This window comes from Tribolium castaneum, chromosome 7 (assembly GCF_031307605.1).
Source record: "Tribolium castaneum strain GA2 chromosome 7, icTriCast1.1, whole genome shotgun sequence".
NCBI lineage: Eukaryota > Metazoa > Arthropoda > Insecta > Coleoptera > Tenebrionidae > Tribolium > Tribolium castaneum.
Window position 1 is genome coordinate 8,250,392 of NC_087400.1, and position 23,971 is coordinate 8,274,362.

General features: G+C 31.7%; 3 protein-coding genes across 3 annotated transcripts in view; 1 reads left to right on the top strand and 2 right to left on the bottom strand.

Moving 5' to 3' along the window:
* LOC658102 (uncharacterized protein) overlaps nucleotides 1-19,382 on the bottom strand; it is a 207,577-nt gene extending 188,195 nt beyond the window's left edge. The window contains exon 1 of the mRNA XM_064357869.1: nucleotides 19,147-19,382. Coding sequence (XP_064213939.1) covers nucleotides 19,147-19,216 — 70 coding nt within the window. The 5' untranslated portion in view covers nucleotides 19,217-19,382. The remainder of the gene's footprint in view (nucleotides 1-19,146) is intronic.
* Nucleotides 1-23,971, bottom strand: part of LOC656406 (fatty acyl-CoA reductase 1) — a 374,499-nt gene that overhangs the window by 190,476 nt on the left and 160,052 nt on the right. The gene's annotated exons all lie outside the window — the stretch shown is intronic.
* LOC656324 (CAAX prenyl protease 1 homolog) lies at nucleotides 4,703-6,121 on the top strand. The gene is made up of 2 exons (XM_962863.4): nucleotides 4,703-4,854; nucleotides 4,904-6,121. The coding sequence occupies exons 1-2, from the start codon at nucleotides 4,771-4,773 to the stop codon at nucleotides 6,077-6,079; spliced, it is 1,260 nt and encodes a 419-aa protein (XP_967956.1). The 5' UTR covers nucleotides 4,703-4,770; the 3' UTR covers nucleotides 6,080-6,121.

The window sequence follows — 23,971 nt, forward strand, 5'->3', positions numbered from 1 at the left end:
TGACCATTTTGGACTTCATTGTTTTTTTAAGTCTGCTTCCTATTCTGCTTTGTACTGAACCTTCTCTAATCAATGACTGATAACATCGCATAATGGTACTTGGATTACCATTCAAACTAATAGCAATTTTTCTAAATGAAAAAACACCTATTTGTTTCACAAAAATTGTGCTTCTTTAAAGTTTGTTTAATTGTTGGTAGTTTTTTTTTGTCGTATTCTAAGCATATTTTCGTTTTCATAATACTTAAAACTAAACAAATTAAAAAAAATACTTCGAAAATTATCAGAAACGCAAAAAATTGAAAGAACAACACTTGCTGGTAAAAGAGTTTGTTTCAAAAACTCCTTTACCACTTGATTAAAAACGTTCAAATTTTAATCATTTAATACGTGCTAATAGTCTAACATTTGTGTCAAGTTTCATCACAAAATTCTTATTCCTTCTGGGTGTTGCAAATTTTTATGACACTGAGTATAATTACTCGTAATTGCGAGAGGTCAATTAGTTACTTCATCAAGTGCCATAAAATCAAAATTGACACGTGACGCCCCACACGGTCTCAAATTGACAGCCATTTACTGTTAACAATGCTTCATTTAGCGGCAGGACATGTTTCTACACTCCTCTTTTATTGATATTAATTACCGGCTGTTGATAATTTATTAACAATTCCCTTCGGTTTATGTATATTTAATTGCACGTATTTTTAATCAATTATGAAATTCCTGCAAATCCCACTCGACAAGCCTCGACACGCAATTGTCGTGACCCAAATAACTCACTTGATGAATTTTTATTTATTTATTTTGGATATATCGTTGATTTTTATGGCGGAAATAAATGTCTTATCTTTAATCGTTTCGCGTTTGGTGACTAGCGGCAATAAAATCTTGTCCAACACTAAAAGCTGTTGATAGCAAAACTTTGACGACTTTTAACAACTTAATCCGAGTTTAAGATAGATGGGGATGTGCACCTTATCGATTAAATGGAAGCGTTTTGACGTAAATTTGTGCTAAAATTGTTCGAACTTGGCTTACTTAAGGGCTGTCTGTTGGTGACGACCACAGTTCTCTGGTGATTTGACAGATTGTTCAGTGTTTGCGTGTGTTATTTTCTGAAAATATCCGCACATAGCAGCAACTTTTACTGAATGAAATAGAGAGAGCACTCTAACACTCTGGTGCACTCACAAAATAATTTCAAAACACAAAAATTCATAAACAAAGCACGAAAGTTTAACATCACATATTATGTTTTTAAACCTCAGTTTATTGTAACATTGGTTTTTGGATTCATTTATATTTAAAAATAATCTGTTGTGATAAAACACACTGCATGGGTTTTTAATTGAATTCATTCATTTATCTGCCAGAGAATATTTTTTTAAGCATTTACTTCTAAATTAACAAAACTATACCAAGATATTTTGATAAACAATATTTATGTTAAGACATAAATAAACTATAAAAGGCAAAAGTGATTATTTCCCAAATCAACTTTTAGCCCGGCGCATCCACCATTTTTACAAAATAATTTGAATCTTAAAATTTACATTTAAACTACATGATGTGTTGATTGTATGATTTGTATCTAGTTAACTTTTAAATATATTTCCATTCAAAAACAATTGTGTTTCTCTGCTTAATTGAATCCCACTGACAATAAATGTCAAAACTGCCAGTTTTGAAATTCATGAGGTGTCATTAAAATTTTTTTAAAGCATTTAAAATATTACTCTGTGCAAGAAAATATTTGCATCTCTTACTAATTCATTCTGATCAAACACTGACTTAGTTATGATAACTATGAAAATAGAGATAATTTCCTTTTGCAAATTAAACTCGTTCCTTCTTGTGTATTGTTTCAGACTTTATCGAAATCAAAATTAAACGTGTTTTTTTTTTCAGTTTTTTGCAATTTGTCTGTGATTTTGTTTTTTCTACTCATTTTTATAAAGCGTCAATTATAAAAAATTGTCGACACTGTCCAATATGCTAAAATAACAATTTTATTTTTTGTAAAAATTTATTTACCATTGGATGTTTTGTGTTTATCATATAAGTATTTTTCTATTCTTTAATTTTTTTGCTTACAAGAGAAGATTGTAATAATTTTTTTAACTTTCGTCTTAAAGAATTTATTTTTATTTATTGTTTTTATAATCTTTTTTATATTCTTTTTAGTTTTATGTTCCTATGTGATTTCTAAATTTATTTTAATTTTTATATTGTTTATAATTTTATTTTTGTTTTCTTTATTATTTTAAATTTTATAAAAAGTTTTCTCTCTGGTTAAGTTAAACAGTTTCAAGCCAGACTTCTTTTCTGTTTACTATTTTTTAATTTTCCTTACTAAAGGCTTTCTATTAATATTGTTTAACCATGGAGTTAAACAGAGTTTTGGAGAAAATTAAAATTAAACTAAAAAACTAAAATAAATCGACAATTTTCCGTAAAAGTTGTCGCAATGGTTGAGCATTTCCGCGGCATCAGCAAATGTCAGCAAAATGTCTTAAGTGGGTCACTTGACCAGCGACAACTAAACAATAACCACAATGTTATTAAAATTTAAATGGGCAAATGGGTTAGATTCACTGTTTTAGTTTATAAGTAAAGTTTGTATATTTTCGAATTATCTTACTCATTCATGTTTTTCCATTTTATTAACAATAATTTTTGACCAAATTTTTACGCTCTTTTTTATTTCGTGTTATTTTGTGTTATCTGTGATTAGGTATTGCTTTTTAACGACTTGAGATCCGCACGCATTTTATTGCAAGAAACCATTAAAGAACTTCAGCATCTCGCAGTTTACTTCATAAATAAGCCACGCTTTAGCTCATCTCAGTTAATTGCTGCAATTCCTTATTTTTCGCTTGTTAGAAAGAAATCGCAAAAATTGCTAATCAAAGTTTTAAAAAGACTTTAAAAAGGATTACTGCTAGATATTAAGTTACCATTAAATTGGTTTTGGCTTTATTTAAATTCGTGTTATACAGCGTGATTCATAAATACACCGACGAACTTCTACCCATGATAGCATCAAATGAGTACATGCTGGGAAAATAGCAAAAAAATTCTTTAAATCACCGTCTCCAAAAAAATTTTTTTTTAATGTTATGTTAGATATATAGCGTACGTCACTGATGTGTTCGTAAGTAGTATTACAGTACTACAGTACAGTACAGTACAGTTCCACAATTAGTAAAAAGCTTTATAATCAATTGATGACAATGTACTTGATCAATGCTTTTAATAATTATTGATAAAAAACTAATAAATTACCGAATTTGATAGTGAATTTGCTGGTGATAAACAGGAACAGCTTTTTTAAATAAATTTCACTTCAGTTTGAGTTAAACTTGTGATTAACAAAGAAACTTAAGAAACTTTAACAATAACAGTAATAAGTGGAAGGCAATGGCAACAACAAGTATGTTAGAATATTAAAAAAAAAACTAAAAAAAGTATAATGATAATAATTTACTTATTCTTAATTTAGTATACCTATTAAACATTATTTGTTTAATTGCTGCAGCAAAATCCGACAATCAGGGGAAGAATGATGTTAGAATTATTAATACTATGTAAATATTATGTGATTTTAATTAGAGCACAAATTTTTACACAGTTAAATTATTTATATAAAATTGTTATGCTTCAAAAGTTGAGGACGCCCAAGTCTTCAAATGCACAAAAGCAACAAATAAACAGTGCAAATCAGTTTATTACTATGTTTTGAAAGAAAAGGCAGAAAACGATAGTTTGCACATTTTCAGAAGAAAGCATAATTTAAAAATGTCGCGCATGAAAGAGTTACAAGAAATAAGCTAAAGCCATTTTAGTAATTAATAATTATATTAAGATACATTTTTAAGCTTAAGATTCTTATTATAACGATATTATTCCTACAATGAACCAAAACATTGATAAATCATGATATTATTCCATCTTAACCTAACTTTTCAAAACAAAATCTCGCCGAGCAACCTCATACTTGAAGTGCGCAAGCGTACAGTACTACCAACCGCATAAATGACGGCTTAACTAAACATTCCACCTTAAAGTTAGTTTAAATTTAAACCGAGTTTACGGTTTAAGAAAAAGCTTAAGTTCGAACCGAGCAACCGAGCCTTAATCATTTAACTCACTGCTCTTTTATGCATAGCAATAATTAACGTATGAATAGAGAATTACAAAATTAGGTATTTTTAATAATTTGTAGCGTTTATACCAAGAGCGTTCAGTTATTTTCTCAGTCACTAATCCCCCATATCTTGCTCCGCCTTTCTAGTTAATAAAATCCTCCTAGCCATTTCCTCCACTTCCGTTTTATTTCCCCGTCTCCTAATTCATTTCCCACCTCCGTTTCTTCGTAGCTTAGCACGACTTAAACCTTGTAAATCAAGAAGTAACCATTTGGTCGGCCATCAAATCGAGGCCAGGTTGCCTGTATAAGACTTAATCTAGCCGACGAGGGTGTGTGTATATAAACTCCGAACAGGGTTAAACTACGATCCTATTCTTGAGTCGTTGTTTTATCGCGTAAAAGTCACGTGCTCGCTTTTCTTTATTACGTATAATCCATCTCAAGGCTTTAAATGAGACGTGCCTCAGCGATGTCTTCCAACGACTCAATCCGGCCCGAAATGGAAGAGACACCCGTGTAAATGCATCATAAAAACTAAGACATGGTAATCGTTGAGAAGGTAAACAAGGGATGATTGAGCAAAATGTCAAACAAATTTCCGTGTCATTTGTGTCAAAATGTTTGCACTCAGCTCGAAAAATGTCTTGATTGTGTTTTTGTGGATCGACTACTTGTGGGTGCAGTATTTGCGAGCGAGACAAGTACCTAACTATCCACAAATTTATCTGGAAATAAATAACAATTTTTAAGCACAAGAAAACTAAAGTCACAACGAGAGTTCCAGACGAGTTAGCACTCTCGCAACAATCATTTGATAAATCCAGGAAACAAACCCTTCAACGCAATCGACTCGCTTTCGTCAAAGACTTGGTCTCAATTATCACAACCACCGCAATCATCCAGTATAAAATTTTACCAACAATATGGGAGGAAACCGACCCATTGGGCGAACTAGACGAAATCACTAGGAGTTGCATGTGGTATTTTTTCTACACCACTTTCCTGGCATTCATCAATTTGCCGTTCACAATCTACGACAGCATAATTCTCGAAACGAGCAAAAGCCCGGAATTTGTGATTTGGAACCAGCTCAAGAATTTTGTAGTTGGACAGATTTTTGCGGTCATGCTTTGCTCACTTCTTATCACACTGATTAGGAACGGCGACCAGGTTTTTATCACTTTTTGGCTACTCTTCTGCCTAGTTGTGTTTGTAGTGGGGATAAGTTACCCCCAAATGGCCCCCTCAAAGTACCGCCAGTTGTCCCCCCTTAAACCAGGCAACTTGCGGAACGAAATCACAAACCTAGCCTTGACCTTGAGCTTTCCGCTGAAAGAAATCTACATCGAGGAGAGATTCAGCAAAAAATCGTGCTCAAACATCTATTTTTACGGCCCATCTGACCAAAAATCCATCGTTATTTTGAACACTCTCATCCTGAAGGAACACGGAATTGGGTGCACGAATAACCAAATCCTGGCTTTAATTTCGTTCGAATTTTCCCGTTGGCACTTCAACGAAACGTTCAAATATGTCATAGTCCTCGAAACTAACCTTTTGTTGTCCTTTGCTGCTTTCCTCTTCTTGTTCAAGCACCCTCAAGTTTATGAAATTTTCGGTTTTGAGGATTTTCACCCAGTTCTTGTGGGTGTTTACGTGGTTTTGAAGTACGTGATGGTGCCTTACGCTTCGTTGCTCAGTTTTGGGTTTATGTGGGTTTCGAGAGGGTTTGTGATGCAAAATGATGAATTTGTGGCACAGTTGGGGAAAGGAAAGGCTCTAATTGAAGCTTTGGTTAGATTGGAGGAAAATAACGTCAAGTTTCCGGTCTGTGACCGGTTGTATTCCATGTGGCATTACGACAAGCCATGTCTGATGGAGAGGGTTGAAGCGATTAAGAAGGTGGAGGAGGAGAAATTTGAGTAGCGTTGAGAATTTTGAAGTAAATAAAAAAATTGTGAAATTTTAGTGTTTTAGTCTTATTTTCTCATTTAACTTAGTTTGTGGCGTTATTCAGAGAGACCGCAAAGTATTAAAAAAGAATAAAAGAAACATTATTAAAAATCAGGTATCTATAGTAATAAGGTAAATTATATTCACATTTATTTTTATCGACCGTATAACCAAAAACTCCTTAAATCATTGATATTGTTTTGTTATTACAAAAAGCCACCAATGTATCAAATATAACCTAACATAACCATGTTTGCGTATAACATAGTAGTTATATAACCGTCATATAACCTTTGCTTTATACACCAGATATAACCACGGTTAGATAACCGACGTATTGCAACAGAAGCATAACAGTTATTTTACCAAAATTAACCATGGTTAAATAACCGTTATTTAAACTGAATCTTGCATACGCTATATTGCGTATAACATAGTTACATACCCGTCATATAACTTTTCCTGTATACGCAATAATCACGGTTATATTACCGATACATAAATTAAATCTTGCGTATAACATAGTAGTTATATAACCGTCATATAACCTTTGCTTTATACACCAGACATAACCACGGTTAGATAACCGACGTATTGCAACAGAAGCATAACTGTTATTTTACCAAAATTAACCATGGTTAGATAACCGTTATTAAAATTGAATCTTGCATACGCTATATTGCGTATAACATAGTAGTTACATACCCGTCATATAACTTTTGCTGTATATGCAATAATCACGGTTATATTACCGATACATAAATTAAATCTTGCGTATAACATAGTATGCGTAAGTATAACATATATATTGCGTATAACCGTCATATAACCTTTGCTTTATACGGCAGACCTAACCACGGTTAGATAACCGACGTATTGCAACAGAGGCATAACTGTTATTTAACCGAAATTATTCATGGTTAGATAACCGTTATTTAAACTGAATCTGTGTTATATTGCGTATAACATCGTACTTATATACCCCTCATATAACTTTTGCTGTATACTCAATAATTACGGTTATATTATCGACGTATACACTAACACTAGCACGAGCCATATAACAGGAGCATAATTGTTATTATTATTGTCATTTAAACTGATCTTGTATACGCTATATTTCGTATAACATAGCAGTTATATAACCGTCATATAGGGTGTTTACGGTCTTGGAGTTAAAACTTAAAGGGGATAATATGAGTGAGAAAAGAACTCCAGAACGCTATATAAAAAAATTATAACAGAAAATCGTCGAATTTACATTAACTATTTGTTTGTGAGCTGCTGCTTCGAGTACAACAATTACTTTGTGCTCCACCGTAAGTCCTAATCCTGACAACCAATTCATTATTTCAATAATTGTAGTCCACTGACGTAACTTTGATAACAAAATTTCACAAAACACAAACCAAACCTGCTCGAAACAATTTCGGTTAAAGTGATCACATATAGAACCAATCAATTTAAATTTTGCTCAAATTGAAAGTAAAGCCAAATGAAATGATGACAGTGTCAATACTATGAAGTGACTTTTTTCATTGACGTGGTTACAAAATTTTTATTTGTTGCAACAATTAAATATTATTTTAACAGAGAAATTATTCCAGTGACCCTCAAACTCTGTAGCAATACTTCAAAGTTAAATAATTTTCTTAGAACTAACAGTTCTCTAAGTTTTTTCTCAGTTATTCTGTTTTTACACTCTTTTAGAACCAGGTAAAGTTACGATTCCTAGACCGTAAACACCCTGTATAACTTTTGGTGTATACGTCAGACATAATCACGGTTAGATAACCGACTTATACACTAACTAGTATGCGCCGTATTGCAACAAAACATAACTGTTATTTAACGTTAATTAACCATGGTTAAATAACCTTCATTTAAACCAAATTTTGCATATGCTATATTGCATATAACATAGTTGTTATACGTCAAATAACTTTTGCTGTATACGCCAGACATAACCACGGTTAGATAACCGACGTATACACTAACACTAGCACGCGCTATGTTGATACAGAAGAATAACTGTTATTTAATCGTAATTAACCATGATTAGATAACCGTCATTTAAACTGATCTTGCTACGTTATTGTGTATAACATAGTAGTTATATAACCGTCATATAACTTTTGGTGTATACGCTGTATACATTAACAGTAGCATGCTCCATATTGCAAAAGAAGCATAACTGTTATTTAACCGTAATTAACCATGATTGGTCATATAACCGTCATATAAACTGAGTCTACTTTAACCAATAGTTAGGTTGGTGTTTTGCGGTTATATAACCTTACATAACCGCAATATAACTCAATCAAATTTTCCTACTAAGAAACAAACTTAGGTAACCCTTTAACTTAGACCGGCAACTGCCTCTTTTACTCTTATTGTTATTGAAAACAAACATTTCTAAACTTAATTTTAAATCTACACTTGTTTGATGCCTAATTATGGCATTCTCCCCTTGCTGGCTATAAAATTGCCAATGCCCTTTAATTTCCAAAATTACACCCCGCGACTAATTATTAATTAGAATTCAAATCGGGTCTGGGTCACCTTTACGTCTTCCATTTCCGTCCCACAATCACTCCGATCTCGAATTCTTCTAACGTCTCTGTGTTTCATTAAACTTTACTTTTTCGGTCCCTTCCGCCGAATCCCATTAACTTCCGGTTTTATAATTGGAAGTTTCGTGCTCGTTGCAATTAAACCAGAGCAAAAAACAAGTGTAGACCGGAAATGTTTGCATTTTTTTAAGCAAACACAAGGAAATTTACGTCGAGTAATATGCAAATAGGCGAAATATAAATATGCCATTACGGAGATTAAACGGGCGAGGAATGAGACATTTATGTAAATTTGTTCTTAGTGTTGCAACTATTTAAATATTTGGGGAAAGTTGAAAGATTCCTAACGCGGAGTTAGACGGATGATTTAATTAATTGCAGAACTTGATCATAAACGATACGACATCGCTTTTAATCCATCCGAAAGTTGTGTTTTTCTTTAAATCAAACCTTCGTAATCTAACACATTTCAGTAATCGAGCCTCGTCTCGAAAATGTTTTAATGACGAGCCTTTTGAAAGCCCGTTTTGGACTACATTCAGCCATCTGAAATCATAATCGAGTTTGGCATTTCCGAATTAGGCACAATTGAAATTTTAATGAACTTACTTTCGGATTCTTCGCCCCCTTTCGTGCGTTAATTTTTAACGCAAAGCTCTCCGAATTTCTTTCACAATGTTGTAAAAGCGTGTAGTTTACATACATTATTGAAATCAGGACGATTTATACAAGTGCGAGCGTTTACAAAGCTTTTAACAAAGATTTACATTTTTGGAAGGAAGACGTTACTGTTGTAAAGATCGGAAATGAATTACTTGGGCGAGGCTTCTGATGCGGAAATGGAGGGGCGGTGCTTTTCGACCGCTTTTAGGAGATTTTATGTCGCAAACGATTATGATGAAAATTTTGGGACACTCTGTATAATCAAAAATATATTCTCTAAAATACATCCGAGAGCATAAAAAATATCAAAAATATAAAAATTCCGATGAGGAATTTTTAATTGTCCGTTGTGGAGAGATGTCCGCTAATAGGAGGTGTAAATTTAATATAGGTTTTGTTGCGTTTCCACAAAAATGTCCGTTGTGAGGAGGTGTCCGTTATTCGGAGGTGTCTATTAAGAAAAGTTTCATTGTAGAAAAATTTATTTCGTAAAGTGCTGTAGTGTCCTATTGTACAGTAGAACCTCTCGACAACGGACACCAATGGGGAATTTTTAATTGTCCTTTGTAGAGACATGTCCACTAATAGGAGGTGTAAATTTAATATAGGTTTCGTTACGTTCCTACAAAAATGTCCGTTCTGAAGAGGTGACCGTTATTCGGAAGTGTCCATTAAGAAAAGTTTTATTGTAGAAAAATTTGATTCGCAAAGTGCTGTAGTGTCCTAATGTACAGTGAAACCTCTCGACAACGGACACCGATAGAGAATTTTTAATTGTCTGTTGTGGAGAGATGTCCACTAATAGGAGGTGTAAATTTCATATAGGTTTTGTTACGTTCCTACAAAAATGTCCGATTTGAGAAGGTGTCTGTTATTCGGAGGTGTCTATTAAAAAGGGTTTTATTGTAGAAAAATTTGTTTCGTAAAGTGCTGTAGTGTCCTACTGAAGAGTAAAACCTCTCGATAACGGACACCAATGAAGAATTTTTAATTGTCCTTTGTGGATAGATGTCCACTAATGGGAGGTGTAAATTTAATATAGGCTTTGTTACGCTTCTACAAAAGTGTCCGTTGTGAGGAGGTGTCCGTTTTTCGGAGGTGTTCATTAAGAAGAGTTTTATTGTAAAAAAATTGTTTCGAAAAGTGCTGTTGTGTCCTAATGTACAGTAGAACCTCTCGACAACGGACACCTATAGGGAATTATTAATTGTCCGTGGTGGAAAGATGTCCGCTAATGGGCGGTGTAAATTTAATATGGGTTTATTTACGTTCCTACAAAAATGTCCGTTGTCAAGAGGTGTCCGTTATTCGGAGGTGTCCATTAAAAAGGATTCACTGTAGAAAAATTTGTTTCGTAAAGTGCTGTAGTGTCCTGGGCCAGGTGGTCTACAAAGACAATTATTTGGCTTTATCAGAGCAAATGTTTCGTTAAATTCTGTCTCCGAACACGTTTATCGTTCAATGGTTGTCGTCTGTAAAGTACGTACGTGTGATGGTCTGAGCTGTACCATCTGTAGAAATGTACAGTAAAACCTCTCGACAACGGACAACAAAAGCGAATTTTTAATTGTCCGTTGTGCAGAGATGTCCTCTAATGGGAGGTGCAAATTTAATATAAGTTTTGTTACGTTCCTACAAAAATGTCCGTTGTGAAGAGGTTTCCGTTACTTAGAAGGGTCCATTAAAAAGGGTTTTATTGTAAAAAAATTTATTTCGTAAAGTGCTGTAGTGTCCTGGGCCAGGCGGTCTACAAAGACATTTGGCTTTATCAGCGCAAATGTTTCGTTAAATTCTGTCTCCGGACACGTTTATCGTTCAATGGTTGTCGTCTGTAAAGTACGTACGTGTGATGGTCTGCTTTGAGCTATCAAATACAGGCAATTTCCTTAATTCGTGTGAATAAATTTTAGCACATCTTCAAAGAATCGCACTCGTTCCACTTTTAACCTGTGTTTTTTGCAAAATCTCTCTCACAATATCCATCTAATAAAATTTAATTGCTTCGAGTTGAGTCCTTTTGCGGCTTCCTCCTCTCAATATACACACGCCGTGAAAGTCGTGAAATTGCAATTAGTACAAGTTTTAATTAAAAATTTTATACCCGACCTTTCTGAAAAACTGTCGACCTAACTTTAAAATAAATTAATTAATTTCGAATTTTCAAACCGGAGCGAAAGCTACAATTCACGAAACATTTTTTAAGTCGGTGTCATTACCAGGAGGAAAAATGCGCGTATCTAGGCGAAAAATCCCTTAACGAGACGATCAGTTCGCTGAAAAAATCACCAGACTGTTATTAATTCTGCCGTCTCATATTCCGCTAATTAAGTGGCTTTGGCGGTCGAATTTGAGTGAGGGTCGGAATCACACCCACAATGTATTTACGAGTCAACATTCTAAAAAATCAACGGTAAACACGTTCATTAAAACTTTCGGCGTTCGTCCAAATTTTTGTTTAATTAAATTCAATTAACGTCTTCTGTCGATCGCTTCCAGCCAATAAACAAACACATTTGCATTTTTACCAATTATTTTCAAACATGATTAAAATGTGTACATTCTGTTGTTGAGTGCAGTTACATTTGTGTTAGTATCATTAAAAGTATTGATCGTTTTCATTTAAATACAACCAATGTTTACTAAATAAACATACTAAACAAATCCAAATTTACTTTCAAATTAGGGAGAGTTTGTCTTAATGTATACGAAATGCTAAAAGGAACATTTGTTTCACCGTTCTGCCAGTTGAAGGAACAACATTTCAGCTAAAATTGCTGTACATATAAATACAAATAGTGCTTTGTTGCTGTTATCATTTGATTCTTATTATTAGAGTCGGGATTTTAGGTTTTTGCTTTTTCATATTCCTTCATAGTTTTTAACATATGTCAATTTTTTTGTTAAAATTTTTATTTGGAAGGATTTATCTAAGATATCACAGCCCTTAAACCCTTTACGATACATGAATATTTTTTTGCAATCGATAACCGAAGATTTGAAAAGTTTTCTAGAATTTTCAAAATTGTCAACTGTCAAAATTCATGGCTAGTTTGATTTTTTCAAAATGATTTTCAAAAAACTGCTATTTTTCTTTTAAAAAACCTTATTTTCTTTACGGCTACCGAAAGAATATCAATATTCATGGTGACTTTTATCAATACGTCCTATATCTATCTCTTACAGTTTTTGAAAAAAATCACAAAAAACGGATTTTACTTCGTAATTTTCATAGTTAATCAAGTAGACCTTGCAAAATGGTCAACATTGTTAAATTTCAATATCACATTTAGTTTTTAGCTGGTGCATTATCGAATAAGCAATAAAACAATAATACTTAATTATAGTTTATGCTAACTTAGTGAAGTATGTAAAGTAACTCAATCAGTCTGCCCTCGAATTTTGAACTTCTTGAATAAAAATGGTACACAAATAGGACATTTCTTTTAATTATTAGCACAATTTAATCGTATTTTTCGAAAGTTTACTTGGTTAAAAAAGAAAATAATGAGCAAAAATTCTGTTTTTGCGATTATTTCAAAAACTGTAAAAGACAGATATCGAAGATGTTAATAAAAGTCTGCAAAAAATTAATGTTCTTTTGATTGCCATTGAAAAAACAAAGTCATTACATTTGAAAAAAATGTTTTATAATAATTTTTTAATCATCATTTTCAAAAAATCATAGTAGCCTTGCAATTTGACAGTTGACAATCCTGAAAACTTGAGAAGACCTTTTGAACCTTTGACTATCAAATTCAAGAAAAATTATTCCCTTATTGTAAAAGGTTTACGATCTGTAATATTTTAAATGAACCCCTGCAAATGAAAATGTGCATAAAAAATTGACATACGTCAAAAACTATGACAGACAAGTACTAACAACTTAGCTACATTTTACTCAGTTTCAAAAGGCAAATTCAAAAATGCAATAAAAACAGGTGGTTATCATTTAAAATTTCAACCTTGGCGCCAATTTTTTGAAATTCCGAAAGCTCAGCCATTTTGAAAATAATTTAGTTGAACTCAGACTAGTCGACTTAGATTGCATACAAAATTTTAAAGCTCTAGCTTCATTAGAAGTTAAAAAGTTTCTAATGTAGGGCCTACAAGAATCACCCTGTAAGGATTATTCACAGTGTTATTGTTTGTTGTTTTAAGTTTACAAAAAGAAACCTTTTTAAAAGCAACTTGCTTTATTGTTTGTCCCATATTTTCTGAGCCAAACATGAGAAGATTCCTGTCTTCCTGTTGTCCGAATGAATTGAAATTTTGCATACTTACGTTATCTGCGTAACAATGCAATAATATATAGTTAATTACCTTCTAAATGGGTTAAATGGGGGTGTTAAAATTTTAAGTTAAGATTAAATGGGATGTTTGATTTGTCCATACCGCATCTCATTCCACTATATACGGTATGTTGGACAGTATGACGTCACGGTATGTGAGTAACATTAAAATTAAAATATTTTTTTAATAGAAATATAGGCATTTTACCAAATAATTTTCATTACAGTTTATTACAAATAAATATCGCTAATTTTTTTAAACTCATTTATCTTAGATGACAAACACAGAACAGAGGTTAGGATATTCTGTCAAATGCTAACAGTTGTTTCCTACCACATATCGCTAAACATGTGCACAAGTCAGAAAAATAATGATGTTACAACGCAGTTAAACTGCAACTCAAAGAAAATGGTCTTTAGAATAAGTATATATTTAAAAGTAAAAAATATAAAATATATAAAAAATAATGCACTAAAATAGAAAAAAAAAGTTTTTCTACCAAAGGAGAATTCAGAATATGTTTGCGTTCAGGTTAGGATACTAAAATTTATAAAGGCTTTGGGAATCATAACAATACAGCATTATAAAATTACTTTGTTCAGTTTGATCAGTCCCAAAAATTTTATAAATTTTACAGAAGAAATTAAATTTTTTGTGCATCTTTTCTATAAAAAAATTTTTGAAAAAAAATTTGTTACTTTTTCTGTTTTCGTCAACATAATTAGCGTACTAACAACAAATGTGCTCTTGCTGTACTTGAATCGGTAAAAAATTGGTTCATTTCCCTATCAGCATAATCAATAGTTGAGTAGTTGCGGCGATGGTAAAATTGATTGCTTGAGAGTTCGCCTTTCAGTGGTTTTGTATGATAGATGGCTGTCTTTATTCCCATTTTATTACCTTTACTGAATGTTATCAGATAAACGTAATTTAGTTGGTCAATTTTCGAAATTCCGTTTCAAGTTTTCCAGTTCGTCAAATCGTGTAGAGGCGTAGTTTTCGTTGGGTGATTTGTTCAGTCCACATTATTGGTAATCAATGCGCCTAATGACCCCAACACTTAGTAGTAATTCAACGCCGGCCCAAACAATTCCCCCTTTCATACTTTAAAAGCCACGATTCGAGATAAAACCGTAGCGAAAGAAAATTCGAGCGCGCAAAAAACACGTCTGCCTCTGCACATCCCGTTTGAAATCCATCCAGCCAGCCATTCGCATTGTCCACAACACAAAGTATCCCAACTTTTTTAAATATGAAAAAAGTTTGCTCTCGCAATCCCCTTCTCTCGCTCCTCCAGGAACAAGACACGAAAACAAAACAATTTTTCCCCTCGTCCTCGGTGCTACTAATTAACAATTCCATCTGAGAGAATCTCGTGTTTTGGGAATTTTGTTTGGATAAACGCGACGCCGACGACGTCAAATTGAGTTATTTGTCTCGAGTCATACTCTACCTGTTTGAATTTATATAATTCAGCGGGAAATGCTCCAAGTTTTACTCCCCTTTTCCTTATAAATATGAATATTACCGTCGAGCCTCACCTCTTAAGTAAGAATTCATGAATAATTAAGGTTAAACTTGTATAAACTGTTTAAAGTTTGCTGTTAATGCGAACACCCAGGCTTGCCAACTACTTGATGCTAATTGCGTTACACATTCGCTGTTTTATGCCGAATTCGCATTGTCGCCAACTCTTGCCCGGAAGCTCACTAATTACTCCAATTTCCAATTTAAAATTTTGGTTGTTAACTCGTCAATACTTATGCTTGAGTAAACTAACCGCTATTGGCCTATGCTACTATGAATAATATATGAGAATAGGGGAACAAAGCGGGAAATTGATTGTCAAACTAAAAACTATCGATTAATAGTTTTTCATTAAAGTAAGATTGTTATTGTTGACATCTGATTCTAAAAGTCACAAAGCGGTAAACACTTTCAATTCTCAATTTTATAGCATTTGAATGCACCGTAAAGCCTTTAACGACATTATAACAACTTCTAAAAACGATTTCTATTTACAATCGTCTATTTCAAATTGAAGCAATTCAACAATTTTAAAATTTTTGGCTTTTATTTTAAAATCCCATTTTTGCTTTTTAAAATTTTTATTTAACTTGCTTTGTTGACTGTCTGTCTGTGTTATATTTGTGGAGCCAAATTTGAAAGGATTTCTGTTGTCCGAATGAATTGAAATTTTGCATACTTACGTAATCTGCGTGACAATGCAATTTTATATAGTTAATCACCTCCTAAAGGGTTTAAATAGAGTTTTAAAGTTTTAGGTTATATTTACAAATGGGTTTTCGATGTGTACATACCGTAACTTATACCAACATTAAGAATATATTGGTCATTGAGATAATACCTAATCATTTTCATTACGTTTCGTTACAAACAAATGTCACTATTTTTTTTACTTATTTATCTTGAACGATAGAGTATTGACACAGAACAGAGGTTAGAATGTGCTTTCCAACACATACCACTAAACAAGTTTGCACAAATCAGCAAAATAATAATGTTACAATAAACAATATGGCGAAACTAAATCTCAGAAGAAAAGACATTTAAATAACTTTTAAATAAAATTAAGCTTTTTTCTATAAAAAAATATTTTTTAATTTTTTTTATTTGTGTATTGTAGGTATTGCATATACATGCAATATACATTAATTAAACTCTGTTGGTACTTTGGCGTCATGTAACTTTATTAGACCAAAAAAAACCAATTTTTTTTACAAATTTTTGAAACTTAGAAGCGTCAGTTACGTATTTTTATTTATATCGCTTAAAACTTCTTAAATCTTTATCCAGTTTTGAAAACTTTTCATTCTTGTTATTATAGTAAAAAGTAAGGATAAGTCGTGTAATGTTTTCATTAGTTCTACGGTTGAAAATATAACAATATTGTTGCTGTTTTGCGTATAAATTGAAATAATACTTTGTTCGGGTAAGCTTTTGTGCTACAGAAAAGATGGATTTACAAGTAGGTACAGAAATACTTTTGAAGCAATATTCAATTGTAAACACTAGCTTGTCCAACCATGTAGCAATTATTATATGTTGTAAGCCGCTTAGTGTATACATCTTGTGTAAGCGATTTTTCGTTAAAAATATTTTTCCTAATACCGTTACCGAATGCAAGATTTTACCTCTAATTTTGACGTGATAAACTATCACTTATTAAGTAACTAGTTATGTAATGACAATCTATCATGTAATCCAAATTAAAGGACGTATGTCTGCGGATCTTAAGCCAATTGTCAAAAAAAATGTCAAAAAATTAAGCAAATTAAATTATTGCTCAAATCTAGTTTTACACCATTTACCGTTCGGGTGTTATTTGTGTCACAAATTCACGGCATTTAACAGTTTGAGGTAATTTCAGTTTAAATTTTAACAGAAGGCTGGACTAATACTCGACACCGGACACACGTTCTCAAGTGATACGCCTATTTGATAGAACGACGTAAAAATATTTTTACGGATTTGCTTCATTTTGTCGGTAGTCAAGTATTGGAAACTGAAATATAGTATAGCAGACTTAAATTTTTTTATACTTTTTTGTATGATCAACCGTATTTGCAGCGTTCGCAGAAACACAAACTATAATTTTTTGCGCACCATCACATATGTATCAAAATATTGGAAATAACTTTAGACGATACAAAAAAATGTAAGGAACAAGTTGTTGTAGGTAATAAAATTTCCTATATAAAAAAGTCCAGGACGACATATTTCTAATTTCTACAATTTAGATACAAATTAACTTTTCCTTACTTGGCCACCGGTAAAATAAAAATTATTCGTCGCTTGAGCATAATATGGTCTCGAGGACCTTTCTAAAGAAAATTTAATTTTTTATATATTTTACTTGTATCTTTTTTCTCTCAAGTTTCTCATAAAAAATTTAGTCGTCAGTTTTTCTCAGTTTGTTAAGAGTGCAAAGCTCAACATTTTTTTCAACTAATTAGTGAAATGGCTAGATTTTAATTAATTTCAAAATATTTGGCGCAAAGTCGGTATAAACCGGTGTCACTTTGATTCTGCCGTACTACTTTTTGGATTCAGAAATTCCTGCGATTTTCTGTCTTGTTTCGCCTTCTAAGTTATAGTGCTTCAAAATTCAGCCTCGGCACAAAATGATTTGTCAGTTGTTGCTGTAAGCTTATAATATCTAACTAATTATCCCGGCGCATCCACCATTTTTGTAATCTGTCTTTAACTTAATGAAAAACGTTACCAGCACTTAAATAAAACTAGAAAAAATAAAAGAAAAAATAAACAACAACAGCCTGAGGAATCACCAAATTACTAAGTTTGTCTGGTGGCTTGTATTAAAATCACAAACTAAATTACCTCAATAAATATAAAATAACGTAATAACTTTACAGTCAAGGTTAATTAATTTATTGAATTCTTTTTTAAATAAATTTCAAAAATAAATTTTCAGTTTACGAGTACGTTATGAAAAAATCTATTTTTCGTTGCGCTCACACGTTTTGGCAAAGATTATGCTCGTTCAACAAAATCAGACATTGTTTAAGTTAAATCTTAACCGACTTGTAGAAACTCCAATTTAAAATCAAATTTTTTGCCAAATAAATTTCTTTCACGCTACTGGTCAGATGTCTCATTAAAGTAGATTATCAAACAAAGTTTGCTTAATGCATTCTTACTTAAGACGTAAAACGTATAACAGAGAGTGATTTTAAAAAATGTGCAAAAATTTTAAAAATTGATAGTACAAGTAAAAGATCATAACACAATTTGCATTTATAGTTATAGTTTCCGAAGTTGTTGGAAATTTATATACCTACAATTTTTTTGCAAGTACGGCGAAAAACCTAAGTAATTTAAAAATGAAAATTTTTATTGAGCTCTTTAATTAATTTTTACTTAACTGTAACGTAAAGGCGTACGGACAAGAGAAACAATTTGTAGAGCAAATACTAGCGATAGAATCAATCCAATCATTAGTGGAAAAACTACCAAACAGAAATATTCATTGTTATAAAAATCGTTTGTTCCAACATGAAAATCATTCAAACGATTGGTTATCATTTATGTTGCTTTTTATTTTATCAAAAGCCAATTACTTAGTCCATACCTACGAATGTAACAAAAACCCTGGCCTGCAAAAAATTAAGAGCAAAACGTAATGAAACAGAGGTAAACATTAGAAAAAATTGCGTCCATAAAATGATAGCAAAGAAAGATTGCTCGTAAGCACGATACGGGAATAATAATGTTACTTCCATTGATTACACGAAAAAAATTCGTTATAAACTGAAACAAAGGTCAGAGAAAATGTATTCCAGTTCGTACGATTTGTAGCTGCTTTTTTATTTATATCCCTCTTTATCATCCATTCACTTATGAAACAATAGCGGATTCCGTCCTAAACTTCCCCTGAAGAAAATTTCAAACTTTTTTCATATCGAGTTAAAAAATCGCAAACTTTTCAACAAAACTTCACAAAACTCAGACTGGGATATTTGGTCTACAAACCTATTCTTTCATAGCTCTCTCGTCCCGCAGCCACCACAACGATCAATCCTTGCAAGTAAACCCACCACATGGTCACAAGTGCACACACAACACTTTTCGAGTATTTGCCTCAAAGATTCCGCTTTTAGTTGAAAATCACTCGCGCACTTGTCATTATTTGAGTCGTTTCGAGTGCAAGAAGCGCGTTTTGGACGTCATCAGAGCGTCGCCGGCGTCGGATATCAACTGAGATCGGACGTCGGAATCAGCGTCGAAACAACGCGTCGCGACGCCGCACTAGCTGCACGCCGAATTGTGATAATTTACTGGCAATCTCTTAATTGCCATTTAGAAATTTTTTCAATCAATAATAAAATCTAGCCCGGCGCCTCCACCATAATTCCAGCATTATTTGTTGGTTATTTAATGATTGTGGGTTTGCGCAGTCACATCACGGCTAGATGTAATATAAATGTAACTTAATTTAAAGCGCTAGAATAGAAATGCAACCGGAATGAGTGAAGTCATAGCGTTGCGGCTGTAATATTTTTCCGGACGCCATTCTGCATATTATTGCACTGAAAAATAGAAACTATGGCAAATGGGAACGTATGGTACGTCAAGGAAAATTACGATGTTGTAAAACATTCCAAATGTTATTGTCAAAATAACGATACTGGAATAAATGTTAATGTGGCAGCAAATGTGGACAACAATGTACCATGTATTTCACATATTCGACAAGGGTCGATAAAAAATTCAAGGAATTTTTATGTGTCAGTTATTTGAATTCCGAAAGGAGGTCTATTAGGTATTGCATATTTGCAATAGTTTTATCAAAAAAAAATGCGAATTGATTAATAATTGGAAAAGTCAGTTTTGAATGTTTTTATTACAGAAATTAAAGTTTAGAAGTCAATAAAAAGTGCATGTTGCTTGTGACTCTGTTTCCTCGCTGAAGTAGGTAACACGTTACAATACAAGTTATTTTTCTGCACGTTTGTGGTTGGCGGTAGACGAAAACACAGTAACTAGAACAAATTTATTTTACTAATTAGAGTCACTAGTAATACACAAAAATTATAGTTTTTATAAACTAGTCAAAAATGAATCAAAAAAATTAAGTATATCTTAGATTATTAATTATTCGATGAAATAGTAACTACTCTAGTAGCACAGTTATACTGAGTTATCTTTCGGTTATATAACGTTATATAATTGCAATACACAAATCTAACCATTCGTTAAGTTAGACTAAGCTTATATAACGGTTGTCTATGGTTATGTCAAGCGTATACAGCCTAGGTTATGTGATGGTTATATAACTGCTATGTATGTGATGCAATATAGCGTATGCTAGATTCAGTTTATATATCCGTGACCTAAGTATGGTTACGTTACAGTTACATTTAATATTCGCCGGCATTTTATAATAATAATTACAAAGCAAAATAAGTGATCTTAGAAATTTTTGGTTATATGGTTAAAAATTATATAGTTTGTTACTGATAAAGTGCATTCAACAGTGATTTTTGCTTTTTCTTTACTTTTAGGTGTTGCAACTTCGTGAATCTATATTAATTTATTGTTTATCATGTAAATAAGGTACAGTTTTAATTTATACTTAATTGAAAACTGAAAAAGCTTGAAAAAACTGAAAAAACCAAAGCAAATTATTCCAAGAATAAATGCTTTCTCACTTTCTACCTGCCAATCCATTAATCCTACAATGTTAAGCTGTGTTTGAAGAATTTGTCCAAAGCTGAGAAAACAATGAAGAAAACAGTGAACAATACGTTTTTGAAAATAGTAATACTTTAGTTGCTGATAACTGTAATTTGTTAACAGTTTAACTCTTGTTATTTGGAGGAAAAAGTTAACACAAAAACACTGACTACGTTAGAAGCTTTGCTGTAAGATGCCATCTTATCTTTCGTATTACGCCTTTAGCATTTTCGGTCTTAATATAAGCAGTTCTATGTTAATTCCGGTCATCGAACATTTTCTTGCAGAAGTCGTTCCAAAAAACTCTTTTGGAATTTTTTAGCAAAAAGGCAACAAAAGACTGTATATTTATTGTGCACTAGTGATGTCGTGCACCCCAAACAAGCTGAATAGAAGCACCAATTTATTTATCCCAAATATTTAATTTTACTATGAGTTTTTTTAATACATTTTAAGCAAAAGTTATACAAAAAAAATAAGAATGGTTATATAAGCGCAATATAAAGGTTAGATCACGAAACATAACCGAAATATAAGCGAGATGTAAAAAAAATATATAACCGAAATATAACCTCGCGTAGATAAAGGTTAGATAACGAGTTATATAACCGCAACATAACCGCGCGTAGATAGCGGTTAGATAAGGTGGTTAACTAACAGTTACTTTATAAAAGTGTCACATTTGGGAGCTCGCGATTATATTAGAAGGTTACATCTGTTTCAAACGTCACATATTACCGAATTATTTTTTTAAATAAGAGTGATAAAAATGTAAAATAGTTACTAAAATATAGATCAGTCATTGAAACTATAAATTACATTAGCTATTATTTTTTTGAAGTGCATGGATATTTATAACAGCTACTATTAATTTTCGTCAGATAGTGATAGATCGAAAGAAGTTTACTAATAAAACTTTTATTATTCCTTATCTTACGCTTGTTCTCATCCACTTGACGGAAAGTATTGTCAATAAATTTTAACTAAAGGAACTGAAAAAATAAATTCTAAAAAAAACACAGAAAAATGTAAAGTATTTAGTTGCCAATGCTGAATTCTGGGAATTAGCTTTTGCGATATAGTAAAAATATACTTTTAGTAGACTCACTTTCGCTACATGTACGAGTATTACGCTAATTATTCCTGAATAATTATTATCAGACAAATATAAATATTTTTTGATTAAATAATTAAACGTTTATTTATAATATTATTTCACAGAGTATATTTATCTGACCAAATTTTTAACCTAGTTATGGCTTATTATACTTTTATACGTGTAATTAACAATATGAAAGTTATAATATAAATTGTTGATTAAACAAATTTGAAACAATAGCAAATAATTGTTTTGCAAATACCATGTTTTATATTTCGAGCAAAAAGTTTATAATGTATGAATCGAAATCGTCAAAGATTTCAGTAAATTATGAATGTATGTGGAAATAATGTATGACGTTTTTACGTTATTATGTGAGATTAGTAATGAAATTTATTCTCCATAAAAGCAACCAATGAAGATAAAAATTTAATTTATTTTCGATTTCATATTTAATTCCAAGCTAAACTAATGAAATCACTAAAATTATTTAAATGCCAGTGAATTTGAAATAGTTGAGTGCTTTGATGAAATGTCAAAAACAGCAAAAGGTATCATTAAGCATTAGAAGAGACCCAAAAATATACAAAAAAATATTGTGTATTAAAATGTTTAAGATTGAATAATTAAAAGTGAACGCTTATATCTTTTCTTTTATATGTTAAAAGTGAAGAAAAGTTAACAGGCTATAAAATTTTAAGGTTTAGTTTGACAAAATTTAAATACCCATAACTAAAATGAAGTGCTGAAATGTTTAATTAAATAAATGTAAAAATAATTTATTATTATATTGAAATTCTAACCACTGCTCTCGGTGGCGAGATTTCTGCAAATTTGTTATTCCCAAAAGTTCACTATAGGGCCAAGAGTATTTTCTTTTGAAAAGCTTTTATTTAACTTACTTTGTTGTCTGTCTGTCTGTTTCATATTTTTGGAGCCAAATTTGAAAGGGTTCCCGTTGACTCAATGAACTGAAATTTTGCATACTTACGTAATCTGCGTGACAATGCAATTCTATATGGCTAAATAACCCCTAAAAAAATTAAATTGGGGTTTTGGAGTTTTAAGTTATGTTTACATCTAAGTTTTCGATGTGAACATACCGTAACTTATACCAACATTAACCTAATCATTTTCATTACGTTTCATTACAAACAAATGATGCTATTTTTTTTAATTTATTCAACTTGGACGATAAATTATAGACACAAAACAGAGGTTACAATGTTCTTTTAATGCTAACAGGTGTTTTCCATCACATACCAACAAAAAAGTATACACAAATCAGCAAAAGAATGGGTTTACAATAATACAGCGAAACTAAATCTCAGAAAAAAGACGTTAGGATAAGTAAAGACTAAAAAACAATAATAAATAAAAAATGTTTTTTTATAAAAAGAACTTTTATTTAAAAGATGCACTAAAAAGTCAAAAATAATGTTTTTCTATCAGAGGAGAATATTTTTGCTCACAAATTAGAATTTTAAAGTTTATAAGTTTTAGGAACGGTCATAAGTCACAACAATACATTACAGGATTACTTTCTTAAATTGAGCACTGTTCCCAAAGCTTCTATAAATTTTAAAATTATAATTTGTATGCAAAAATATTCTCCTCTGATAGAAAAACATATTTTGTTTACTTTTTAGTGTATGTATTAAATATAAATTTATTTCTAATTTTTTTTCTTTAGCAGTCGTTGTTTAATTAAAATAGAGGCAAAAAATCCCATTTTTTTTCAGTTTTCATGATTTGTTTCTAAATTAATTAAAGCACTGCTAATTGCATTGTAACAGTCTTTCTTCTGAAGAATATATCGTGTCAATTATATTTAAAAAATATTACTTAAAACAGATGTAAAAAGTTGAAGAAAATGGTTAAAAGTTTAAAATTTGTAGCGTGTTATACTCCCCTTCAACTAAAATTTCGTTACTAATTGTTGACAATAGTACAGTGCTTTCAGTTCAGTTAAAAGCATTGTTGATTCTTTTGATAAATAAAAATAGAAGGAACCAATCTATT